General features: G+C 43.1%; 1 protein-coding gene across 2 annotated transcripts in view; it reads left to right on the top strand.

Annotated features, from left to right (window-relative positions):
• Positions 1–25,745, top strand: part of LOC124135376 (cleavage and polyadenylation specificity factor subunit 3-like) — a 33,990-nt gene extending 8,245 nt beyond the window's left edge. For both annotated transcript variants that reach the window (XM_046500691.2, XM_048385708.1), the window contains exons 6-17: positions 945–1,037; positions 2,411–2,500; positions 3,278–3,428; positions 11,082–11,257; positions 13,674–13,832; positions 15,637–15,783; positions 16,310–16,462; positions 19,820–19,928; positions 21,782–21,975; positions 23,008–23,095; positions 23,733–23,896; positions 24,856–25,745. In XM_046500691.2, coding sequence (XP_046356647.1) covers positions 945–1,037; positions 2,411–2,500; positions 3,278–3,428; positions 11,082–11,257; positions 13,674–13,832; positions 15,637–15,783; positions 16,310–16,462; positions 19,820–19,928; positions 21,782–21,975; positions 23,008–23,095; positions 23,733–23,896; positions 24,856–24,948 — 1,617 coding nt within the window. In that variant the 3' untranslated portion in view covers positions 24,949–25,745. The remainder of the gene's footprint in view (positions 1–944; positions 1,038–2,410; positions 2,501–3,277; positions 3,429–11,081; positions 11,258–13,673; positions 13,833–15,636; positions 15,784–16,309; positions 16,463–19,819; positions 19,929–21,781; positions 21,976–23,007; positions 23,096–23,732; positions 23,897–24,855) is intronic.
• The last annotated feature ends 799 nt before the right edge of the window (positions 25,746–26,544 follow it).

Raw genomic sequence — 26,544 nt, 5'->3', positions numbered from 1 at the left:
CTACCCCGGATCTTCACGGGCCGGCAGCTCAGGTGGCTACGCACGTGCTGCATGAGGTAATTGAATCTCTGTGGTAGATTTTGCTATAAGAGCAGTTGTGGGAGACAACAGCCTCGGTATAACAGTGGTAACGTATTACTTATAGAATATTCCGAATAGGAAAATTCTACAAGTTTCCATATAAGATCGAAAGAAGAAGGAAGAAATGCATAGTGTGAGATAGGATAAGTATATTTATATACAACTTAATGTAAAATTCTTTAAGTGATGCTGTGATCAGTTGTAAGTGTTCATAAAAAAAACAGTGTAACCAGTTTGTAGCGAGAAAAAAAATTGATTGATAACCTATTCTCAAGACTAGAACCTGCCAAAATGCATGTTATGTGTACTATGGGGAGCATGCCTTCATTTCCCTTAGGAACACTAGTGGCCAAGCAATCTAAGGCGCCTAAATTCACTGTGCACAGTTGCATCCCTTGGGCACGCCAGAAATCAATGATCGTGTTCAAATCCGTGTTTGCCCTGATTGTGTTTCTAGGTTTGTCAGCACCATACCCGTGCTCCTGGTTTCACCGAAGTGGTAAACGTCTGAGACCTGCATCACCTCAGGCTTTCCTCCAACGTTAAGCTGGCAGCAGCGTTTAACCCAACACACCCACCCATCCACCCACTCAAATAATTATCATTATGTTGTTAAAAGTTTAGGGGCAGTCAGGTAGCCTAGTGGTTAAAGCATTCGCTCGTCACGCCGAAGACCCGGGTTTGATTCCTGACATGGGTACAATGTGTGAAGCCAATTTCTGGTGTCCCCCGCCGTGATATTGCTGGAATATTGCTAAAAGCGGCGTAAAACCATACTCACTCACTCACTCACTGTTAAAAGTTTAAGCTGTAAATTTTATCATCTGATTTAGTATTGAGTTCCAAGTTTTGTTTCTTTTCAGGAAACAGAAGTGAATGGAGTGAAGTTCTGGTGCTACACAGCTGGACATGTGTTGGGGGCGTCCATGTTTATGATTGAGATTGCTGGGGTCAAGGTCAGTCCAAGCTAAATCTGTCATTGGAAAAATGCTATGCCCATGGTTAGTACTTCATGGCTATGTATACATCATGTTCTTCTGTTGCCAGGAGGGGGCACGGGTGGCCCAGTCGTCTAAGGCGCCGTGATTCGCTGTGTAGAGTTGCGTCCCTTGGGCATGCCAGGAACCTATGATTGAGGGTTCGAATCCCGGTTCGCCCCGATTATGTTTCTAGGTTTGTCAGCACCATACCCGTGCTCGTGGAAATGTATACAGCTGATATATGGTGTAGATGGGACACATGTCTGTGTTTGGTGAAGTAATGAAATGAGGTCGTGTATAACTCATGAAAGTCAAATGACTCTGTACAAGACGTTTGTGCAAAACCTCTTTGGTGAGCATGTTGTCTCCCCCAGTGAAGATCCAGGTTAGAACTGGTCTTCAGCAATTTGGACTCTTTGACAAACAAACAAACAATCAGCATGGTCTGAGCACTTTCTTTTTTTCTTCATTTGTTGATAAAAAATAACTATACTGCAAACATACAAAGCATATTCGACATAATAAGCGCCCAGGGCGCTATCAAAGTAAGAAATAGGGGGCTCTTATTAGAATATTATTTTGGTGAAAAACAACAGAGTTGAAAGATCGTACATTTCGTGGTTGATTGAAATGTTTATATTCGACAGATATATTTTTTCCATAATTTAATTTCCCATAGGTAAGAATGCATATAACATACGTATTATACACGAATAAATAAGTCCTGTGTACATTGATCAATGGGAAGGGGTGCTAATTGGGATTGTTCACTAGCCAATATATTAGAAAATATCGCTGTGGGCGCTTATTAGAGCGGGGCGCTTATTACGTCGAATACGGTAAATGGATAGATGATCAGGCTTGGTGATTTGACATCGTCCTTCCTAGGCTGTTGCTAGTACTACTGGGAATTTCAATATTTGACCTTGGTACAACATATGCAGCCTGCGTCGAGACCACCCTTAGGGATTCCAGGCATGAGTATATGTCACAGCAACTCATGCTTGTCGAAATACACGACAAGATGAATCGGGTGGTCAGCTTGCTGACTTTGTTGATGCTTTTCATCGTGTCCCAATTGTGTAGATTGTAGATCATAATATCAATCGCTTGATTGGCCAGACTCAATTGTTAACAAGCTGCCGTCACATATGTAGCTGGAACATTACTGAGTGAGGTATTATTCAGCAAACAGATAAACACACTCTCCAGTATGGCTGCCCAAACTGACCCATACTGATAGACGTTCTGTTGACATGTTTGGTGTAATGTGTCATTAAAACTTGGTAACCGCCAAGTTGGTATTGCTGTTGCAGTGGTGTTGCTGACTGTCAAGTTGTTGTTGACAGGTGCTGTACACTGGAGACTATTCACGACAGGAAGACAGACATTTAATGGCAGCTGAGATCCCCAATGTGCGACCAGATATTGTCATCATCGTGAGTGAACTTCTGATACCCGCTCATCTCGATCTGTAGTCATCTCATATTTATCCTTCACATTTATCCTTCAAAGGTGTTTCTGTGAGTGTGTGTGTGGTTTTGTTGTTTTGTTTGGTTTTATTTGAGCTGTATTGGAATGAGAAATTCCACAACTCTGATATTGGCAAAGTTAAAGCAGTATCTCATATGACTTCTTAGTCACAACTCACTGATGCCAGTTTCTATGGCTGAAGTGTGAGTTATCTCCCCTTAGCTGTGCAACATGTTCCTTCCAAATTTGTGACTTCTTCGTTACACTCCCTGTGTGACTGGCAGTGGCTTTGGCTTTGGTTTCTAGGTTACCTCCCTTACCCTTTCCCTAATGTTGATGTTTGATTGGTTGTTAATGAAAATCAAGGGCGGATAATTTGCAGTCGTGAGAACCATGGGAATGGATCCAAGGATTAGTGTAGGAAATGCTAGCCCTTGAGGTAATGATGATACCAGCTTCACCCTCACATTTTTACTGTAATAATCACCTGAAATAGAAATCCATATTAAGAAATAAATAGAACAATTTATCTGGGGAAAGAGTATTCAGCATCGTGACAGTCATCACTGGTTTGTAAGCATAATCTAAATGGTCAGTTGGTTGCAAGTTCAACTCCATGTATAGTTGTAGGCTGCCTAGCACTGTAGCGAGCTGTGACTGTTGGCTGTGGTAGTATAGAGAGCTCTACGAATGAGCTGTCACTGTGAGGAGCTTTAGCTGTACAACTTTCCCCTATATTCTAGGAGTCGACCTACGGCACACACATCCATGAGAAGCGGGAGGATAGAGAGTTGAGATTTACCAGTCTTGTCCACGACATTGTCAATCGAGGAGGTCGCTGTCTTGTGCCTGTCTTTGCCCTTGGCCGAGCTCAGGAACTGCTGCTCATTTTAGGTGAGAGATTTGCAATTCTGGCAGTTTTGTTTCTTTGTTGTTTAACACTGCACTCCGAAATATTCCAGCTATATGACGGAGTCTATTTTGAATATTTATTCCCACTTTTTGTTTTGATGAGAATCAGCATAAATGAATCTTTTTCCAGTTTCTATGATTTGACAGTTCTGAAAGTGGAAAAGATGAATGGAACATGATGAAGAAATCATATTTATGAAGTTAGGGACTGGTTGGGTGGTGGGGGGGAGATGGGTCTTCGGACTATCGGACTATCATATTTTGTCCCCCCCCCCATTTAATGTACAAAAAATTCATGTGGCCCCTACTTATAACATATTACATTAAGTAATACGTTACCACTGTTATACCGAGGCTGTTGTCTCCGACAACTGCTCTTATAACGAAATTTAACACAGACATGTCAATTACCTCATGCAGCACGTGCGTAGCCACCTGAGCTGCCATGTGACACCCTTCACTCTTGTCTCTTCGCTTGCCTCAGCAAGACGTTCTAAGACTGCTCAGAAGCGTTCGTGTTTCTTCATCCTTTGGTAATATTTATTACTGTTTATTAGCATATAAACTGTATCTATCGAGGGTGTTTGCTTTAACTACGCTCGGAAATATTTTTCCCGCCAAAAGGAAATTTTTTCCCCGCCCTTTTCTCTATATACTTACGGGGTGTTTCGTCTGCACGTTGCGTCTTACGTTCCCCTGTTATAGTATGTTTTTGTTTTTTTACATCACCTATTTCTCTCACGCTAAAATATGTGTATGTTCTATATTCGCATTACTCGTTTATTTTCTTGTGAAAGTGTTCATTGTGAATATTTGTGGAGCTTGTGTTGTAACCATGTTTTGTTCTTTGTTTATAGCTTAAACAATGTCTGACATGGACACTTCGCCGTGCTCCACCCCCTCCACTCCCGCAACCAGGCGTTGCGCAGTGTGCCGCAAATTTCTATCGTCCCGGGATCCCCACAATCATTGCCTGCGGTGCAGGGTTCCTTGCGGGGACACCCGGTGCGCCCTGTGTGACGGTCTGCGGCCTGAGGCGTTCGAGCGCTACAGGCTCTACGTGCAGTCTGTCTCCACTCCTGTGGTGGTCGTCTCGTCCGGTCGGGGCTCCCTTGCGGGTACCCCTTCCACGTCTGCAGCGGATCCCCTGGTGGCCCTTGGGCTGACCGGGGACTCTGTTACCGCATTGCTTTCGTAACTCGTTGACTCCAAGCTGGCAACCTTATCCCAGGATAGGCCCCTGGCTGTTCCGTCCCCGTCCTCGGTTCATTCCCGGTGCATGACCTTGCCTTCCCTGAGGCCGGTCCCACTGCCGAGGCCCACGTCGAGCGTTTGGATGTTCGTGCCCAACTGGCTGCTACGGTGCCACAGGCTACCTTGCAGCAGTTGGACACCCTCGCTAGGCACTCCATGTCGCACGGGGATACCTACTTGGCAGCAGTGGCCAGTCTGGTCGAAGGTTCTCCAACGGACCGAGACCAGCGCATTTACAACCATGACAACTGTTTAATCGGTTTAAATGCTTCGTTTGAGTACGTGGCCGGGTCTTCGGCTTTTCTTTCCGGCACGTGCCACTTCCTCAGACGGCAAGCGTACCTTGCCAACTCGGGGTTGGACGCTGCTAACCAGGTCCTCCTTTTGCAGCCTTGGTCTGCACGGACCCTGTTTAACAAGATCCCTGGCGCTCTGAAAGAACAACAGGCTGCTGTGTCTGCCGAGGCCTCTCGGCACACGCTGGATCTTGTTGGGTCCTTGCATCGACGCCTGGGTGCCAGGATGCTGCGGCCGGTAAGTCCAAGGGGTCGGGTCCTTCTTCCCCCGGGAAGAAGCCCCGCCCCGAGGGTGCCGGTAAGGGCAATCTGCCGCCCTTTCGCGGGAAGAAGGGACACTGGGGGAAGCCCAAACCGTCTAAGGACGGCAAGGGCTCCTCCAGGTGACTCTCACTGAAGGGGTTCGTATGCCAACAGAGTCAACTTCGGTTGGCCCGTAGGTGAACCCAAGTCACTCGGCCCTGGACAGTTGCACCTGCTGCAGCCTGTCAGGCCTCCCTTTCCTTCCCCGGTAGGAGCCAGACTTCAGACTTACTGGGAGAATTGGGAACAAGTGTTCGACGACCCCTGGGTGGTCAACACGATCCGGCATGGCTATCAGCTAGATCTCAAGGCCGATCCGCCGCTCACTGTCGCCCCGTTTGAAGGTTTCTATTCGAAAGCCGATTTTCCCATCCTCGCCGATGCGGCAGGTTGGTGGAGAAAAGGGCGGTACTGGAGTTAGCCCTACCAGAAATAACACCGGAGTTTTACTCCAGGATATTTCTCGTTCCCAAGAAGGACAGAGCCAAACTCAGAATGATTCATAACCTGATATCGTTCAACGAGTTGTACCTACACAAACCGCCCAAGTTCAGAATGTTGACCTTGGCAGACCTGAAAGCACTGATCATGCCCGCCGACTGGCTCGCATTGATTGCCTGAAGGATGCTTATCTGCATGTTCCGATTCATTCGGACCATCACAAGTATCTCAGGTTCGTCCAGGGGTCCGGAAAATTTAAAATCCCAATCGGACATTTGCATTTAGGCCACGCCCCCTTCAAATAGCGTATTTTAGTACGACTTTTCACACACATTACAAGTTTACGTATTCATAATATGATGAATTATGAATTGTTTCAATTTAAATTGTTTAATTCACCGGACAATTAATAACAAATAATATCATTTTAGATTTACATGGAAAACATATGTTTGTTTCTGTTATAATAACGATCTGTTAACGTAGTGAACGGTCTAGTTAATATTCATGAGTTATATTCATGAGTCTGCTCAAGTGTACGCGTTGTAACATTTGGATCGAGACTATTATCCCATATTTGGTTATCACGTGACCTCACAAGAAATGGTTTTTTTAAACTAAAGATTTTTTTAAAAACAAGACAGATAATTTAATCACAAATACTAAAATATCGTTGATAGCAATAGTTATTTGAATACTTTTTTCATCTGTACTTATTTATTGACCATAAAAAAATTGGATATCGATCGTCCGAGAAAGCAAAATAGCGGTCAATCAAGATTCAATATACGACTAGCTACTGAAAACAATAAAATCTGCAAATGCTCATTGTATGTCAACCAAGTGAAAGTCTTTAGCCACGACTTACAAAATGATCGTCCAGACTTTGAGGGTTTGGCAGATCCGCTCGACTGATCTGCATCGGTCGACTGGCTGTCATCACGCTTTCGCTTCTTGTCTGAGGTTACGTATCGTAGCATTGTGAGGATAATGAGGTACATCGATGATGCAAGGTATTAATGTACAGTTGTAAACACCTTTCACTCAAATTAACAAGATGTTCTCAGTAATTAATCCTCGATTAATCAGTGTCAACTCAGTTTATTGCCTATTACAGTGATTGACCGATTGGACTATCATGTAGGTACGATGTATTTACAGCAATCAAAACAAACAAAGCTTGTCAGTGTAGTTAATCTTCTTTGTGTTGCAACTGCAGACAGAAACTGCTCAGTCCTAACTGTTGATCATGTCCGGTCAAAATTTAAGAATGTCCGGACAATACTTTTTAAAATGTCCGGTAAGCAATATTTTAAAACGGACATTTGAGATTCCCAATCGGACATGTCCGGCGCATATGACGGTTTCCGGACCCCTGGGTTCGTCTCTCAAGGCCGGCACTACGAATGGGTAGCACTCCCATTCGGCCTATCGTCCGCTCCCTGGCTGTTCACCCGGTTAACCACCCCCATTGTGGGGCTCCTGCACAAGAGGGGTATCAGGTACTTCACGTACCTGGATGACTCGCTAGTGGCCAATCGAGTGACGGACACCCTGTCACTCCAACTCGATTTCGGACTTCGGCTCTTGGAGCAATTGGGGTGGATTGTCAATCTCCCCAAGAGCGAGTTAACCCCCTCGCAGAACTTGAAGTTCATCGAAGGTCGGTTCGACATGGTGACCCATCATCGCCTCTTTGTCCCCCCCAGATCGGTGGCACAAGATTCAAGCGATGATTGCCAAAGTCTTAGCGGTGCAACAGACTGTTCTCTTTTGGGAACAGCTGTTAGGGCTACTTGTATCAGCCCAAGACTGCACCGAACGGGGTCGTCTCCAACTCCGCCCCCTGCAACGGTTTTTCATCCAGTTGTTAGCACAGGGGGAGAACAGTGCGTCCGTCGCCCTCCCAGATCGGCTCCGACGCATCTGGAGTGGTGGATGGTCCCATACAACGTCTTATCAGGAGTCTCTATGCGACCCTTCAAGGCCACATTGAACCTGTATACAGACGCCTCTCTAGTGGGCTGGGGCTCCCATCTAAAGGGGGAGGTGAGCTCGGGGCTGTGGTGCGTAGACGAACTAGGTCTTCACATCAGTTGCCAAGAGTTCAAGGCAGTGATCAACGCAGTCAATCACTGGAAGTCGGCGCCTGACTCATGCTGTCGACTGACAACACGACGGTAGCGTCTTAAGTGAACAAACTGGGGGTAACCCACAGTCACTCACTACTCGATCTCACGTTCGAGTTTTACGCTCTGGTGGACTGTATCCCATGCCAGGTCGCGCCCGTCACATCCCCGGTGTGCGGAACGTACTGGCAGACGCTCTGTCGAGGCCTCGGGATCCGAGCCCCACGGAGTGGATACTCGTAGTGTTTCAGTGGCTGTGCGAACGTCTGGGACGTCCGATGGTAGACCTGTTCGCAACACGGTTCAACAATCAACTCCCGTTGTTTGTATCACCAGTCCCGCACCCGAGGGCCATCGATCATGATGCACTCGCGTTAGACTGGACGGGCATGGACGCTTATGCTTACCCGCCGACGGCGTTAATAACACTCATTCTAAGCCGGCTCCGTGGAGTCCGCTGTCAAATGTTACTGATTGCGCCCATGTGGCCCAACAGATCATGGTCCCCCCGACTTGCTGGCCCAGGCCACACAGTCGCCACTTCATGCCTGTGAGACCGGATCTGCTGATCCACCCTCACACCCATAAACTTCATCCCCCACGCGTGCAGTTCAATCTGCACGCGTGGATGTTGTCACTGAGCGACTGAGGAGGAAAGGTTTCTCGTCGGGCGTCTCTGGCATACGTTAGTATGCATCGTGATTCTACCCAGAAGGTGTATAATGCACGCTGGGCTATTTTCACGAAGTGGTGTAGACAACCTCACATTCATTCGCCAGATAAGGTATCTGTGCAGGACGTTGCTCGGTTCATGTCTCACTTATGAGAGACCCGGAAACTCTCTGGGGGTTCCATTGCCAACTATGTCTCGTCCGTTGCTACGGTACGGGACGTTGCTATGGGTACCAGTCTCTCAAAAAAGCCGGTGATTGGGGTATTATCAAGGGTTTCAAGCAGCAAGATCTTAAAAAGGGCCGCCTTTGGGTATCGGCCTGGGATCTCTCCTTAGTGTTGCAATCACGAAGGGCGACGAAGGAGCGGTCCGCCTAGGCCTGCTCATGGGCTTCGTCGCTAAGAATCAGAAATTTGGCCAAACTGAGAGAATATTCACTGTAAGATCACTCAAGGAAATCTTACATCCTGCTGATACCGAGGACAGTTCACTGTGTCCGGTAAGGGCCCTTAAGTATTATTTTAAGGCCTCGAATGAATGTAGACAAGGGTGCGACCGTCTGTTCATATCGTGTAACCCTAATCGGACTGGTGACATAACTCGCAACTCAATTGCATTATGGCTTCGTTCTGTCATCAATCTGGCGTACCGGTCACAGGGGTTACTGGTTGCGGGGTCAAACCCGCTCGAGATCCGTGCACTAGCACCAACATTAGCCCTACACTCTAATATCTCTGTTCACAGAATATTGATGGGTTGTTACTGGTGTTCTGACTCGGTATTTGCCAATCATTACCTCAGAAAGGTTTCTGATGAAGACGTGGAGGGTGTGCACCGTCTTAGGCCGCTGATCGTGGCGCAAGCGGTCATCTAAGGGATGTGCCTAGCGCAGGCTTCAGACCTTTGCACGGTGGTCAATCTGGGTCGACTCTAATGTTCCCACCCTCTCAACAATAAATGGCACTGCCCTAAATAATGTTCAAATTTTAAATTTTTTGTTGAAAAACAAGAAATGTGTCATTTTTTCATGACTGGTTTGGAATTACTGTTCACAGCAGTGTTGAACCGAACTCACTTGCCTTTGAGCACATTGCATGACTGTGGGAATGTCTCTAGGACCTGCCACCCTGTTGGGATTCCGGGTTAGAATGGACCTGTGAAGAATAGGTCTTCAGAAACACATGCTTGCCGTAAAAGGCGACTATGCTTGTTATAAGAGGCGACTAACGGGATCGGGTGGTCAGGCTCGCTGACTTGGTTAAAGCAAGTCATTGATCCCAATTGCGTGGGTTCGCTTGTCACGCCGAAGACCCGGGTTCGATTCCCGACATGGGTACATTGTGTGAAGCCCATTTCTGGTGTCCCCCGCCGTGATATTGCTGGAATATTGGTAAAAGCGACATAAAACCATACTCACTCACTCACCAATTGCGTGGATCAGTGCTCATGATATCAATCACTGGATTGTCTGGCCTAGACTCAATTATTTACAGACCGCCGTCATATAGCTGGAATATTGCTGAGTGCGGCAACCAAACCAAACAACAGGGTTAGAATGGTCCCCAGCAACCAGTGCTGGTCGTACAAGGTGACTTATTTGTCATCATACCCTCAACGTACCCTCGATTGCTGCAATATCAATCACTGGTTTGACTGGTCCAGACTTGATTATTTACACTCCGCTGTCCTAGAGCTTGAATATTGCTGAGTGCAGCATTAAACAATAGACTAGGAGGTCCCTGGCTGTCTGTGTGTGTTGTTGTTCCCCAAAGGCATGGACTGTTGACCATGCTTTCAACCACTGGATTTATCTAGCTCTCCTCAGAGGCCACAAGTCTGCAGCAAATGTCTGTAAGAATTTTTAACTTGAAATTACAAATATCCCGATTCATGTTACACATTCATAACGAATGTTATGGCTTTGTAGAGGTGACTTAAGCAAAATACTGATTTAGTTTCCCAAATTGCCTGCCAAAAGACTGACCGTATTCGACGTAATAAGCGCCCACGGCGATATTTGCTAATATATTGGCTAGTGAACAGTCTCAATTAGCAACCCTTCCAATTGATTAATGTACACAAGACTTATTTATTTGTGTATAATACGCACTTGTATGTTATATGCACCCTAAATTATGGTCAAAATCCTGGAAAAATATGTCTGTCGTATATAAACATTTCAGGCTGTCAGCATAAACCACGAAATCTTTCCACTCAAAATAATATTCTAATATGAGCCTCCTATTTCTAATTTTGAGAAGCCCTGAGCGCTTATTACGTCGAAAACGGTAGTTTGAATTCCTACATAAATCCCTGTGTGTACTAAGCCCAAGTTCACTGTAGAAATGTTGACAAACATAAGACTCCTAGCTCATTCAGTGTTTTCAGGGGCCCTGTTGTCTGGGGGCTTGCTGCCATAGCATTTGAATCTAGAGACCCGCTAAATTTTGAACTATTAGCATACAGCAAATGACAAAAAAAACTTAATTTTCATGCTTATTTTCACAACTGGGTTTTAAAGAACTAAAATATTGTTCAGATGAATACTGGAGTCAACATCCTGAGCTTCACGACATCCCCATCTACTACGCATCATCGCTGGCCAAGAAGTGTATGAGTGTGTACCAGACGTACATCAACGCCATGAATGACAAGATCAGACGTCAGATCACCATCAGCAACCCCTTCATCTTCAAACACATCATCAACCTCAAGGTGCGACTATAACGGGTATTCAGTGTCCACAATGACTGCTAAAGATGGACAGTACTTGGAGGGTAACCAGCAGGAAGACCAACTCCCATATGTTACCAGGAATTGTGTTTGGCTTTCTTACCAGAATCAAGTTGTTTTGTCTTGCATGGATACAGGGTTTTTTAAGGAAGGGTGCAAGTTAGGATCCCATATAAACATACAGGTCATATATGAATGCAGATTGGGAAGCAATAGTGGTCAGAGCTACTGATAAGCTGTGTATTTGCTTAACCCCCCCCCCCCCCACCCCCCAAATATTTAATACTCAATTACTTTCTCAATTACTTTCAATGAACCTGCATACAGAAACGCATGCATTAAATGAAATTAAAAACAGCCTAGTAAAAATGCAGTGAAGCTTTTTCAGCATGCGTACAATGGCGCTTATGTCCGAAGCACAATTACAAGCTAATTTACTTTCCGAGTTAAGCCTACAGTTTGAACCGTTATGTACATCTTAAACATTTTTTTAAATTTTTTTTGAATCTCAAAATGTTTATTCATTTTGAAAAAAACCCAATAGCATGATGAATAGATGAGTGAAAAAATATTGGTTACTCAATAAATAATGTAATAACCAAATTAAAATAGAAACCTTTAAGTAAAAAGTCAATTGCTAAAAATGTTGTCTGGAGCTCCGCGTGGCTCGTAGTCACGTTTTTATGAAAAGTATTTCACAAAATGATTTAGGTATAGTGTTGGACCATGTTTAAACTATGTATCACCGGCCACCTACTTTCAAATGTATAGATGATTAGTGCACCCCTCTGTCTGGAGGTGTCTGACTGGGCTGTAATTGGTGGAAATTGGTATAGCTCAGGGCTTGAAATGGGCCTTGATTTTTAGAGTTTGTCTTGAAAAGACCTTAAATCGGCATTGTCTTGAAATGCCTTGAAAGTAAACATGACTTAAAAGTTCTTGAACCCCATCTCAATTTTTTTAGAATGTTTATATGTGAAATGCAAAAGTGTTTTTTAATGCCTGCAAAGGTATGCAATAATGCTGCATGATAAAGAGTAATATGAACTCCGTATATGATACCTCGTTTGCATGATGATTGCTTGAATTATAAAAACAGTTCATTATATACCTGGACTTACCTTTGTATTTTATTTTATTAATTTTATTCAAAATTTCATTCAATATTGTTTATTTTCATTTCGGCAAAATTGTATGTGAAGTGATCGGAAGATCGCACAACTCACCGTTATTTACAGGAACCACAGTCATATTACCGCTAATGATGCCTTGAAACGAACTTTAGTGGATAGAGAATGCATATATATATATCATAAATTCCATTCTTTTACTCGCTGAAAGTTGTAGTTTGACTATTATTTGTCAACATAAAGTTTTCACTATCGCGAGCGCGGAAGCATTGGAGGTGATTGGTCAAATTATTCCATACAATTAAAATATCCGGCAATAGCGATCAGCTGTACCAAAGTGCTATGCTAATGGTTATTAATTTATTTCAAATATATATAGTAAAATACTACTAAAATAACATGATACTGGAATAAATTATTCCGTATGACATAACAGTTTCAGATTCAATTCTTTCGATTATTGTATCAAAATTCTTTAAAGTTATATTATTGGGCAATTATTAAGCAAATCACCGGTAGTTTCCAAGAAACGTGTGTACAGCTGATTGCTACTTCCGGCTTAGTTTATGAGACAACACTCACGGCAATCTCAGATCTCTGCATATAAAACAATGCCTATCAGAACAGGAAATACAATTTAAACGGTAAATGATCATGTCTAGTGGTTTTTTTTATCTCAACTTTTAAATTTGTATTGACCAAGTTCAATTGTTATGATCTGTTCCTTTCCCTAATCGTTGAAGGGAATTGATGTAATTTTTTTCTGCAGAATACAAACAGGTTTTATTGCAGATGTAGGGATTGTGTATGCGCTGGTGATGTGCTTCATTCTGATTCGCTTTATAGACGGGGTATGTAAATTAGCATTGATTTTTAAGGCTTGTACAGGGGGGTCGTCTTATGTGTGGGGTCGCTTTATAGACGGCGATATACAGTACGAATGTTGCGAAAAGCCTTGAATTTGTTGGACAAATCTTTACCAAACCTTTAGCAGGATCAACCTACCATTTGTGGTAGTGGAGGAGATGTCATTTGACTAATCCTGTCTCCTCCCCTTGAGAGGAGCTAAGTTAGAAGGAGGCAGTAATGTTCAGATGACCTGATGTGATGGGTTCTTCAAGTCGTGAATAATGGATGACCTTATATTGTCAATAATGAGGTAGTATCTGAAATTCACTTTGAAATATCAGGAAATCTTACCCATGGTCATTTAATCCAAATGTGTAATACAAAGAATCTCAAGCATCATCAACTGTATTCTGTTTCAGAGCATGGAGCAGTTTGAGGACATTGGTCCATCAGTGGTGCTAGCCAGTCCTGGCATGATGCAGAGTGGGTTGTCAAGGGAACTGTTTGAGAGCTGGTGTACCGATAAGCGGAATGGCTGTATAATTGCTGGCTACTGTGTGGAGGGGACGCTAGCAAAGGTCAGTTATGTTTGTTTGTGGTTTAATGCCGCACTCAGCAAATATTCCCGCTATATGATGGCGGTCTGTAAATAATCAAGTCTGGACCAGACAATCCAGTGATTGATATCATGAGCATTGATCCAAGCAATTGGGATATGATGCCTTGTAATCAACCAGGTCTGACCACCCAATTCATTTAGCTGCCTCTTACAACAAGCATGGGTTGCTGTGCACCTATATTCTTACCCAGAATCTCCCAGGTAAGGTAAGTTATGAAACTATTAATCATGGACTACTGGTGTTCTCCATATTTCATGGACCTTTGTGACAGAAATGCTGTTATCTTATTTATTGGTTATTGGTCCAGCTCTCTGTAGGTCTCGTATTCTGAACAACAGTTACAGCCCGCCCGAACTTAGATCTGATTTTAATGAGATTGATAATTTTAGGGAGATAATGTTTACAAAATGGCATTCACATTATGATAAGGAAAAATAATATGTCCACCATGTGGACGCTCATAGCACTACACTATTATTACCTCGGTCAATATATCAGTGTACACTGGATTTTCATTCTCAGCTCCCTGGGGAGTATACAACCCAATACTATTTCAAGAAGCCATTTCTTGATGAATCCTACTGGAATTGGTTATAGTTAAACAATGGCTCAGATAAATTGGAAATCCAGTCAGGTCATTGTAACAACACTTATCTGTTCATTTTAGAGTTGTGTGAGCTAGTTCAAGAAATGATGTCTCAATTTTTCACAAGGCACAAATCACAAAGTGTAAGCCTTCAATGAAAAAGGGCAGCAAACTTGAGCTGAGTTCCCTCTAGGAAGACATTTTTAGATTTGATGGGGCAGTGGGGTAGTCTAGTGGTTAAAGCATTGGTTGAAGAGCCGGGTTCAATTCCCCACATGGATACGATGTGTGAAGCCCTTTTCTGGTGTCCCCTGCCATGATATTTGATGGATTATTGCTAAAAGCGACTTTAAAGCATACTCACTCATACACCCTACATTTGATCTTTATTAATATTGCTAAAGGAATAGTTTTAAGAGGATTAATCTCATTAAAATCAGATCTTAGTTCTTGCTAAGGCTAAACAAAGATCTGAGGACATCCCGTTACGGGTATGTCCGACCTTGCACGAACTTTGACCGACCAATGGAATGACCAGTCAGAAGGCAACTTTTTCGTGCTTTACTGCACTAATTTCAAATGGGCGACTACGCGTCGAAACATATTTTGACAAATTCTCGATTAAAAATTTGAAACCTGAACAAAAACAATATTCTGGAATGGCTAATAGATGGTCTAGATTGTAAGGATTCAGTCGTTAAACCCGTAACAATCGCTCGGAATACCCCATGTCAAAGTTTTCGAGGTTGCATGATTGGAAATCACATTCCGACTGTCACTTTAATAATCTGGTAAGCGACGCTCTGATTGGTCGGATGAAAGTTTGTTCTGACATGACCCCTAATGGATTTCTTCAGATCTTTGTTTAGCGGTAGCGAGAACTAAGGTCTGATTTTAATGAGATTTTATGGGGATTTTCATAGAGATAATTTCTGTATTTGAGACTCACCTTGACATTGTTTATGTTCAAAAAGTTAAATATCAGGTATGTCTATGTGCAAATATGCCTTGATAGTTCTAGCTTGTGTGTGTGTGGCTCAGTGGTTGAAAACTATGCCTTGCACTCAGATAAAATCATGGAGATTTTGGAAAAGAACTTTCTTATAAATATGGCCTGTTGATTCTATGAATATTATGATTGAAAGCCCACCTTATAGTTTGTTAACAATGTTTCAGCACATCCTGTCTGAGCCGGATGAGATTGTGACAATGACAGGGCAGAAGCTGCCGCTAAAGTGTTCTGTAGATTATATCTCCTTCTCCGCCCACGCAGACTACCAGCAGACCAGCGAGTTCCTCCGTGCTCTCAAACCTCCTCATGTTGTAAGTGTTGCTCAACCTGTCGCGAGTCCTGGTATGAATGAGCATTTGTGTATTCCCTAATGTATTAAAATCTGCAAGTTGCTATGTTGACTTTCCTTGCCTTGTATAGAGTGAGCTCATTATTAGTGTCATGGGTGCAAAGTGTGAAGCCAGTGTTTCAAATACCCACCTGCCGGACAGTCCAAGACAGTCTATTTTGCTGAAGGACAGTCAGTTTTTGAAAGGTTAAAGTTACTAAGTTGACAATCCACCAGTTAATGGTTATTTTCTGAGAACTAACATTTAACAGTACCATTCCTATGTTTATCCTTTAAAAAAAATGGATTGGCAACATTTCATCTCGTCTGGTAACTTTGCAAAGTTGCCCATCTGATTGTCTGACTGAAATTTTGGCTTATTTTATAGACTTGTGAATCCCATTCTTGGTATCACCCAGTGCCATAATCCTGGCATATTGCAAAAAGTGGTGTAAAGTCATGCACCCTTACTGATACTATGTTGATGAAATTTGAATGCTACTCTCCAGGTTCTGGTGCATGGTGAAGCTAATGAAATGAGTCGTCTGAAGGCTGCACTACAACGGGAGTACGAAGACAGCACAGACTACAAGATGGAGGTCCACAACCCTCGCAACACCGTTGCTGTGGAGCTACACTTCCGCGGAGAAAAGTTGGCAAAGGTAAGACCTCAAACTGCACAGTATGTCATAATTACTGCAGCCACATGGGGATTTTTGGTTAGAGTAGATTCCCACCAACCTATGCAGGTAGTAAGAGGTGACTTAATAGATCGGTGTTCTTGAAGTTCTGGGTGTTTTCACATAGGTATCCCAGCACTGATTATCAGGGCTGGAAATAGCACTAGCCCCCTCGCCCGGACCAGTTTTGTTCATGTTAAGATATCCTAAGAGCTAGAAGAATTTCGAACATTTTGGATTTTGGAATATGTTATCACTATTCGGGCTAGTAGACATGCTGGGTTAATTCCTATTCCTGATTATGTTGGTTTGTTTCTTAACACCATACACAGCAATATTCCAGCTATGTGACAGAGTCTTTTAATAACCAGATCATTTGTTTTCAATACAGTAATACACTGTTGAAAGCAGTGCTAAATTCAGTCACTCATTGCTTTACATGTAAACATGGTAATGGTTTCGATCAATGATCACACACTGACCTGCTTGTGCCCAGCTTATAATGAGTTGCTGACTGAATAAATTGAGAGGTTGCTCAAAACCTATGCACTTTCAGTGAAAGCAATGTAACATTAATCACGTTTTGTGCTGGTGCTATGTAGACTTACCATTTGGTAATGTGACTTGCAGCATTTTCCCCATTGTGTACATGGATTTTCAAGACTGAACACACTTTATGTAATGTACCTAACTTAATGTATATTAAGTTTATTTTACATATGATAGGATATAGTTTTAACGGTAAAATCATTCATTTGCTCGTCTTTCGCACACAAATATTGATTCAGTAAATCACGTATTGTCTGTAGGTAGTCTCAGTGAAGGCAGGTATAATGTTATTGTGTAGTGTACATTCCATAAGTGAAGGCAGGTGTATTGTTGTCATGTATTTTGCAGGTTGTTAGCAGTGAAGGCAGGTGTAGTGTTGTCATGTGTTATGCAGGTTGTTGGCAGTGAAGGCAGGTGTAGTGTTGTCATGTCTTTTGCAGGTTGTTGGCAGTGTTGGCAGGTGTAGTGTTGTCATGTATTTTGCAAGTTGTTGGCAGTGAAGACAGGTGTAGTGTTGTCATGTGTTATGCAGGTTGTTGGCAGTGTTGGCAGGTGTAGTGTTGTCATGTATTTTGCAAGTTGTTGGCAGAGAAGACCGGTGTAGTATTGTCATGTATTGTGAAAAGTTGCTGGCAGTGAAGGCAGGTGTAGTGTTGTCATGTCTTTTGCAGGTTGTTGGCAGTGAAGGCAGGTGTAATGTTGTCATGTGTTATGCAGGTTGTTGGCAGTGAAGGCAGGTGTAATGTTGTCATGTCTTTTGCAGGTTGTTGGCAGTGTTGGCAGGTGTAGTGTTGTCATGTATTTTGCAAGTTGTTGGCAGTGAAGACAGGTGTAGTGTTGTCATGTGTTATGCAGGTTGTTGGCAGTGTTGGCAGGTGTAGTATTGTCATGTCTTTTGCAGGTTGTTGGCAGAGAAGACCGGTGTAGTATTGTCATGTATTGTGAAAAGTTGCTGGCAGTGAAGGCAGGTGTAGTGTTGTCATGTATTTTGCAGGTTGATGGCAGTGAAGGCAGGTGTAATGTTGTCATGTCTTTTGCAGGTTGTTTGCAGTGAAGGCAGGTGTAATGTTGTCATGTATTTTGCAGGTTGTTAGCAGTGAAGGCAGGTGTAATGTTGTCATGTCTTTTGCAGGTTGTTGGCAGTGAAGGCAGGTGTAGTGTTGTCATGTCTTTTGCAGGTTGTTGGCAGTGAAGGCAGGTGAAGTGTTGTCATGTCTTTTGCAGGTTGCTGGCAGTGAAGGCAGGTGTAGTGTTGTCATGTATTTTGCAGGTTGATGGCAGTGAAGGCAGGTGTAATGTTGTCATGTATTTTGCAGGTTGTTGGCAGTGAAGGCAGGTGTAGTGTTGTCATGTATTTTGCAGGTTGTTGGCAGTGAAGGCGGGTGTAGTGTTGTCATGTATTTTGCAGGTTGTTGGCAGTGAAGGCAGGTGTAGTGTTGTCATGTCTTTTGCAGGTTGCTGGCAGTGAAGGCAGGTGTAGTGTTGTCATGTATTGTGCAGGTTGTTGGCAGTGAAGGCAGGTGTAGTGTTGTCATGTATTTTGCAGGTTGTTGGCAGTGAAGGCAGGTGTAGTGTTGTCATGTATTTTGCAGGTTGATGGCAGTGAAGGCAGGTGTAGTGTTGTCATGTCTTTTGCAGGTTGTTGGCAGAGAAGACCGGTGTAGTATTGTCATGTATTGTGAAAAGTTGCTGGCAGTGAAGGCAGGTGTAGTGTTGTCATGTCTTTTGCAGGTTGTTGGCAGTGAAGGCAGGTGTAATGTTGTCATGTGTTATGCAGGTTGTTGGCAGTGAAGGCAGGTGTAATGTTGTCATGTCTTTTGCAGGTTGTTGGCAGTGTTGGCAGGTGTAGTGTTGTCATGTATTTTGCAAGTTGTTGGCAGTGAAGACAGGTGTAGTGTTGTCATGTGTTATGCAGGTTGTTGGCAGTGTTGGCAGGTGTAGTATTGTCATGTCTTTTGCAGGTTGTTGGCAGAGAAGACCGGTGTAGTATTGTCATGTATTGTGAAAAGTTGCTGGCAGTGAAGGCAGGTGTAGTGTTGTCATGTATTTTGCAGGTTGATGGCAGTGAAGGCAGGTGTAATGTTGTCGTGTCTTTTGCAGGTTGTTTGCAGTGAAGGCAGGTGTAATGTTGTCATGTATTTTGCAGGTTGTTAGCAGTGAAGGCAGGTGTAATGTTGTCATGTCTTTTGCAGGTTGTTGGCAGTGAAGGCAGGTGTAGTGTTGTCATGTCTTTTGCAGGTTGTTGGCAGTGAAGGCAGGTGTAGTGTTGTCATGTCTTTTGCAGGTTGTTGGCAGTGAAGGCAGGTGAAGTGTTGTCATGTCTTTTGCAGGTTGCTGGCAGTGAAGGCAGGTGTAGTGTTGTCATGTATTTTGCAGGTTGATGGCAGTGAAGGCAGGTGTAATGTTGTCATGTCTTTTGCAGGTTGTTGGCAGTGAAGGCAGGTGTAGTGTTGTCATGTATTTTGCAGGTTGTTGGCAGTGAAGGCGGGTGTAGTGTTGTCATGTATTTTGCAGGTTGTTGGCAGTGAAGGCAGGTGTAGTGTTGTCATGTCTTTTGCAGGTTGCTGGCAGTGAAGGCAGGTGTAGTGTTGTCATGTATTGTGCAGGTTGTTGGCAGTGAAGGCAGGTGTAGTGTTGTCATGTATTTTGCAGGTTGTTGGCAGTGAAGGCAGGTGTAGTGTTGTCATGTATTTTGCAGGTTGATGGCAGTGAAGGCAGGTGTAGTGTTGTCATGTCTTTTGCAGGTTGTTGGCAGTGAAGGCAGGTGTAGTGTTGTCATGTATTTTGCAGGTTGTTGGCAGTCTGGCAGCAGAGAAAGCCAAACAAGGAACAAAGGTGTCCGGGATCCTGGTGAAGAGGAACTTCAACTACCACATCGTAGCACCAGGAGATCTGCCAAGTAAGTTAAACTGTCAGGCTTCGAGTGCTAGCCAAATACCTGGTTTGTCCAGTGGCAAGGTAATCGGCCTGGCCTGTGGACATGATGGACTGGTAATAAGAACAGTGCAGGTCACTTGAAAAACATGTATGTATACTTAAACATGTGCTGTATAGCCTGGTTAGATATACACATGATCAACACTTGATTCAAAATACAGTTGCATAAAATAATGACAAACCCTGATCTGAACCCACTTAAATGCCTTTGTGATTACCCTGGCTGTTAAGTGAGAGCTAGAGATCCTCCCATTCAAAACCTGAAAGAACGGACCCACGCACTGCATCAAGAATGGCAGAGGATCCCAATGTTGAAAATCCGATGTCTGATCAGCAGCATGAAACGCCTCATGAGTGTCATCCGCGAGAGGGGTGGATACTCCAGATAGTGATTCCAGAGTCCCTGCTGATTCCTGGTTTGACATTAATCCACTGCAAACTGTGACAGTCCGATACGTGGTATGCGCTGGGTACTGATACTTTACAGTGTTGTTGAAATGAACATTTAAAGAACTCTCAATATAACGCACAATTCTGATTTTGATTATCAATCAGATCGTCTTGACTGGGCGCCGCCATTTTGTTTGAAGCAAATGTGGAGAGGCATAGAAGGGACATAACTCGTAATAGCCACAGGTGGCGCTACGACCGAGCCCATGATTCCTGTCTATTTCGGCAAGGGTGGAAACTGGACTTTTAAAGTCAGTTAACTCTCTAGCCATAGGGAAGATGATCTGTTGGGACTTCGGTCAACGTCAATAGAAGCCACCATCCAATGCAGCCATTTGTTTAAATGGTGTCCCGATCCTTTACCTGCTCACCTGTCTTGCGCACATGATGTCTCAGTAGTTGATTGAAGACCTGTGTGAAAAACAGGTCTTCATAATAGAAGCCACCATCCGGTTCGGCCATTTGTATAAATGGTGTCCCGATCCTCTACGCCGATCGGTTCCTCTTCCCGTTCTTACCCTCTACAATCTCTACGTGAGCTTGAAAGGTTTGATGAAGCAATAAAAGAGATGCCAAACGTCCTTCGGATCGTATGTGTGAGGTCTGGCCGGGGATGGGGTGTTTGTAACGGAACACCTTCTCCTGTCCAGGGTGAGGTTGAAGTCGTGACCGAGTAGGTTTCACCTGGCTCAAGGTTATGCAGTCGTATCTTGGAACGGCATCCTGTATGAAACCATGGAACACATTATTCCCCGAGTCATGCCGTATCTCTCTTGGTAGCACAAAGAGGGTTTTTGAAGGAACCCTTACACGAGTTTATCACTAATCATTGTAAAATCCTTTGAATTTTCCTGATTAGTTCCAGCTTCCTCGTGTACGTCTCACGGTTGAGGTCCTTACAGGCTAGGGTATCTGCGCCCCACCATCCAACCGTGGGCTAAATGCATAGTGTGAGATAGAATAAGTTTAAAAATTCGTAAATTTTCTAATAAATTGTATATTTATATACTTACCCTATTTTTACACACTAACGCCCACCCAACCTTCCCTGCTTCACAGTTACACCAGCCTTTATGCTCTAGATTGAGAATGAGGGTGCTGGATATGTCAGGCTATCCGTTCGCAGGGGTCGTCTTGCACAGGATTGCAGTGGTGCATGACCCATGATCACAGTGGTGACTTGGTGATGTATGGGATGTGTTGGGCGATGATTGGTATTTTTTTAAGCTGGAAACTTTGTTCTAGGATGTTTCCACACCAGGATCGAAGAATAAGAAGAAATGCATAGTGTGAGATAGGGTAAGTATATAAATATACAATTTATTAGAAAATTTACATTTCTTAATGAGTGATGTTGTTTTGTAGATTACACCGATCTAGCCATGAGCACAGTGACCCAGAGATTGAGTATAGCCTACACAGGAACACTGCCTCTACTTCGGTACTACCTGTCTCAGCTCGCCGGGGACGTGGAAGCCATCAAAGTCAACGACAAACAGGCTCTCAAGGTGTTCAAGACAATCACGGTTGTGTTTGAACCAAGAATGGTTGTCATAGAGGTAGGTACTGGGATAGTCATAGTTGTGTTCGTACCTAGGACACAAGCTCTGTGGTCTTGTGGATTGAGCGTCTGCCCGGACAGCAGGTTGGTGGTTTGACATACCAAAAGTCCTTAAAAGATGGAATTAGAGGCTAAAACAAGGAAGTGTTGGCCGGAGTCAGTATACTGTGCCTGAGCTGGGTATCCAGGTTAGACAACAGCATTATTCCAGGCTAATAAGAGTAGCCATATGCACGTTTCTTTATAAGTCCTGTGATCTTGAATGCGACGTTAAGCCCCATTTCACCTCACATCAAACCCAGGATGTTTTTCATAACGGTAAGTGGTCAAGACTGTCATAGATGTGTTGTCATTGAGAATAGAGTGTTTGAGACAATCACGGTCATAATCGCGCACAGGGTGGTTGCCTTTGAGGTAGTAAGACAATCAGTCGTGTTTTTGTCATGAAGACAGGTTGTCAAGACAATCGAAACCATATTAGGCCATAAGAGTTGTCATGGAAGACAGTGTTCAAGATGACCAGACATGTTTGAAACCAGGATGATCTTCCCGGGGCAAGGGAGTTAACTGACTGTAAAAGTCCAGGTTCCACCCTTGCCGAACTAGGCTGGAACTCCTGGGCTCAATCGTAGCGCCACCAGTGGTTATAAGGAGTTATATCCCTTCTATGTCCCTCCTATTGACCAAACAGATACCACCTCTCATATCACTTGCATTTGTTTCATGCAAAATGGCGGCACCCTGTGAAGACAATCTGATTAACAGTAGTTTTGTGTTAAACTTTAAAGTTTGCATGTATAGAAAACATATTCCGCTAACAATGTAACATAACAATATGAATATTTCCTTTTTTTTATTACAACATGTTTGAATCGTTATGTATCGTATAGTTGTCCAATTTTCGATCACGAATGTTGATACTACCTAATTTTGTTAATCAGACATAATCATATGCAACCAACAATGTCGGACTAACGGGACTAAACTGTACTATGAATGATGTTTTCTTAATGACAATGTTTTGTTGCAGTGGATCGCTAACCCTGTGACAGATATGTATGCGGACTCCGTTGTCACAGTCATCCTCAGAGCAGAGAAAGATCCCATGCCTCAGAAAAGTATGTATACCAGTCTCTGACTTAAACTTGTAACCTGAAGCTCTGAGGGCCATGAATTGTACATAAGATTAGTTGTGACTGTCTACTTATAATGTATCTTATCTAGTAAGACCTGAACAATTTTCGGGGCAGACTGAAATTATGTCCCTCAGATGCACTGTTGAATGTGTAGATTGGAAGTATTAGGCTAGAAATATCATCATGGTTTAAAGTCATGGCAGCATCAGAAAATTTTCATGATTTTATCTACTGAACAGTCTTCTATATCATCACTTAATGTGCAATAAGCATAGGACATTTAGAAAACAATCAGTCACTATCCTAGAAAGTTAACCTTTCTGAAATGCTGGTACATGTGGCAGATTTTCTTCTTTAGAATGTAATAATACACTCTTACAATGGTCACCAGTAGTGCTATAAACTTGTCCTGAGTCAACCTGCACAAAGTGATCTAAGCGCTACAACGGTTGTAGCTCACATACTATATCATGGACTTAGTGCCAAGATTTGTTTGAGGACTCCGATGTTGTTTTTGTCCACCTGACACAGGCACTGTCCGGTCTCTAAACATAAAGGTATTGTATCACAGTAGATCTGATTTGAATGAAACTAAGGGATGAAGCTTGTGTTGTCCCAGATGTCCCAGCAGTGATGGTGGTGGACCGCAGCCACTTCCAGGAGTGTGTGATCGACATGATGAAGGAGATGTTTGGACAGGACAGCACAGGGAAGCTGATCAAAAACAACAATCTTACAGTCACAGTGGATGAAACGGTAGCAGTGATCAACCTAGAGACTCAGGTATGTATGTTTACCTCTGCCCACAGCCTTGTTAGTTACAATTGGTCCGACAAGGCGACAAAATGGACCAGGTGGTCAAGATCGATGACTTGGTTGATGTGTCAACATACTACGACAGCATGGATCATTGGTCATGATCTCAACCCCTGGATTGTTTGGCCCATGGTCGATTATGTACAAGCTGTTGCTATAAAGCTGGAATATTGCTCATTGCAGCATTAAACAAGACAAAAACACTCTCATGAGTGGCCTAGTTGTCGGGGGCATGGCTATTTGTTGTGCAGAGTTGAATCCCTTAAGGCATGACAGAATCCTATGATCCTCCCTTTAATATTATTATTCTTAGATCAGAGGCTGATATTTGGATATAAATAATCACCATTTGTCGGTACAAGAATCTCCAAATTGGAATCACAAAGGATTTGGGCCTTATATTGATCTCGCATCCTTTGAAACCGACTCTCATTGTCTGCTAACTGAAACCTTATGTTGTATAGCAATTGGCTGTAGATCAGTAAATGGTTGCCCTAATTACATAGGATACTGTGTGACAACATACAGATCATATCCCCTGCAAATTAGCACCAAACTGTCGTTCCCCATTCTCACAGACCCATAGGGGTTGTCCTTGTTAGAATAGGTCCCCAGCAACCTATGCTCTTCATAAGTGGCAACTGACAGGTGGTCAGGCCGTAACTTGTTTGATAGGATGTCATAGAAACTCAACCTTGTGGAGTATTGTTCTTAATATCAATCACTGTAGATTTGATTTAGTTATTGACAGACTCTTAAATAGTATCGTTATGTATGTTTGTGTGTGAGAACTGAGAAGGAGGTTCTTGGCTAGGACTGTCACAGGAGGTCAAGACATCCCAATTCCCTGTTGAAAATTGCTACCTTGAGCCACGTTACGAACTCATAGCTTTTCTTATGAACATTATGATTTGTTATTTTTGCAGGAGGTTCAGTGTGGAGACGAGGCACTCCAACATGTGATACAGAACTCAGTCACAAGACTGTACCAAGCAATTACACCTCTCAAGGTTGGATGAAAAACAGTTGGGACATGGACAGAATATCTGAACATGTTCAGTTTCTTACAAGGCAAAACCAAAAGACTCAGCATTCACTGCCCTCATTCTCATTTTGTGATTTGGGAGGTTTCATTCTGTGTTGATGTTGACAATAGTATGACAGGCAAGTTACATGGATTCTTGACACAAAAGTCAAAGGACCAAGTTGAAATGTGCAAATGGGCATGTATACCACTGCTGATGGACTTTCAGTGTGAGTTGCAATTTGGAAAAAATGTTAAAACATCTTAACACATCATGATCCCTCAGTACTGAGGAGTATGACCGGCAGTTCTTTAACTTCTACCTTTAAGGCTAAAAAATTAATAGTCTTGGTTCTCAGGCACCGGCCACATCATCATAAAGTCTACCATGGTCTACCACACGTTCTGTTTTTATTTCCATTTTCCAAAGAAATAAAAAAATCTTTAAGTATTCCGTGTCTCGAACACATTACCCTGGCTGTTTAATGCTACAATACTTAAGAACAACATGATTTCCCCAAATTTATTGTAAACAAAATTTGGTTACATACAGCTTGAACAGCTGAAGAAGTTGAAGAGGCTGCGAAACTTGTGGCTACAGGAGTTAGTCAAGAATAGCGATAAGAAAAATAGAATACGAATTAGACGAATCGTGCAGTCTCTGATTATTGTACTATATTTTGCGTGACAAATTCATCTCTATTGTCCAGTGTATTATGTCTCCATTCTGTTGTTATACTATCATCATGAGTAGATAGCAAATTGTTTGTAAATAAATTGAAGGAATTATAACATAATGGTTGTCATTAAATTGGCATGAATGGTTGATCGAGGAGGCAATCTGTATGTGTAGGAGAACCCATGTCTCCAAGGGATTACTAGAGATTGTAAACCCTTACATGAGGGACGTTCCCGAATGTGAGGGTTTTCAATCTCTAGTAATTTCGAGAAGACATGGTTTGTCCAACTTATAAACTGACTCATCGCATAGACAACGTTTTTAATGAAATAACTGTAGTAAAAACTCTCAAATGTATAACCTGTATCGGAGATGAAATATCGCAACGGTGCGAAATCTGCATGTGCGTCTCGTAGGCTGAGACTATTACACGTTTTGCTTTGACTGACGCTCATTCATTGTACAGCCTGTTGCTGGCATACGGATCTTGAAAAGGACATTCTAAAAAGCAGTGCTGCTTATCAACACCTCTGTAGCCTTTTGGTACACTCACTGGGCTACAGATATGAAGGTTGCGAGTTCGATCCTCGGGAATATAAAGAAAACATTTGTCATTGGATTTTACATTTCATTACATGTTACAATCTGAACGGAAGTTATAATGATTGTAAGCCCTCCTGCGACAGCCAGTGCTCTAACCCACCCAGCCACCAAGGCTTCCACAAAAATGAAAGTCCGTCAACTGGTAGTCTAGATCACATACTTTGTGTACCCCTCTGACAAGTGTAAATTGGCATGGTTCCCATGGCCGAAAACTATAAGTACACAATGCCATTTAGAAAGTGGTCAAATGTTACAAATGTTTTATTTGAGATTACACTTGCATATTTTTATCGACTGTGTCACGGCGCT

The sequence above is a fragment of the Haliotis rufescens genome, unplaced genomic scaffold (genome assembly GCF_023055435.1).
Source record: "Haliotis rufescens isolate VD_foot unplaced genomic scaffold, xgHalRufe1.0.p SCAF_6, whole genome shotgun sequence".
Classification (NCBI taxonomy): domain Eukaryota; kingdom Metazoa; phylum Mollusca; class Gastropoda; order Lepetellida; family Haliotidae; genus Haliotis; species Haliotis rufescens.
This window is presented reverse-complemented; position numbering and strand designations above follow the sequence as displayed.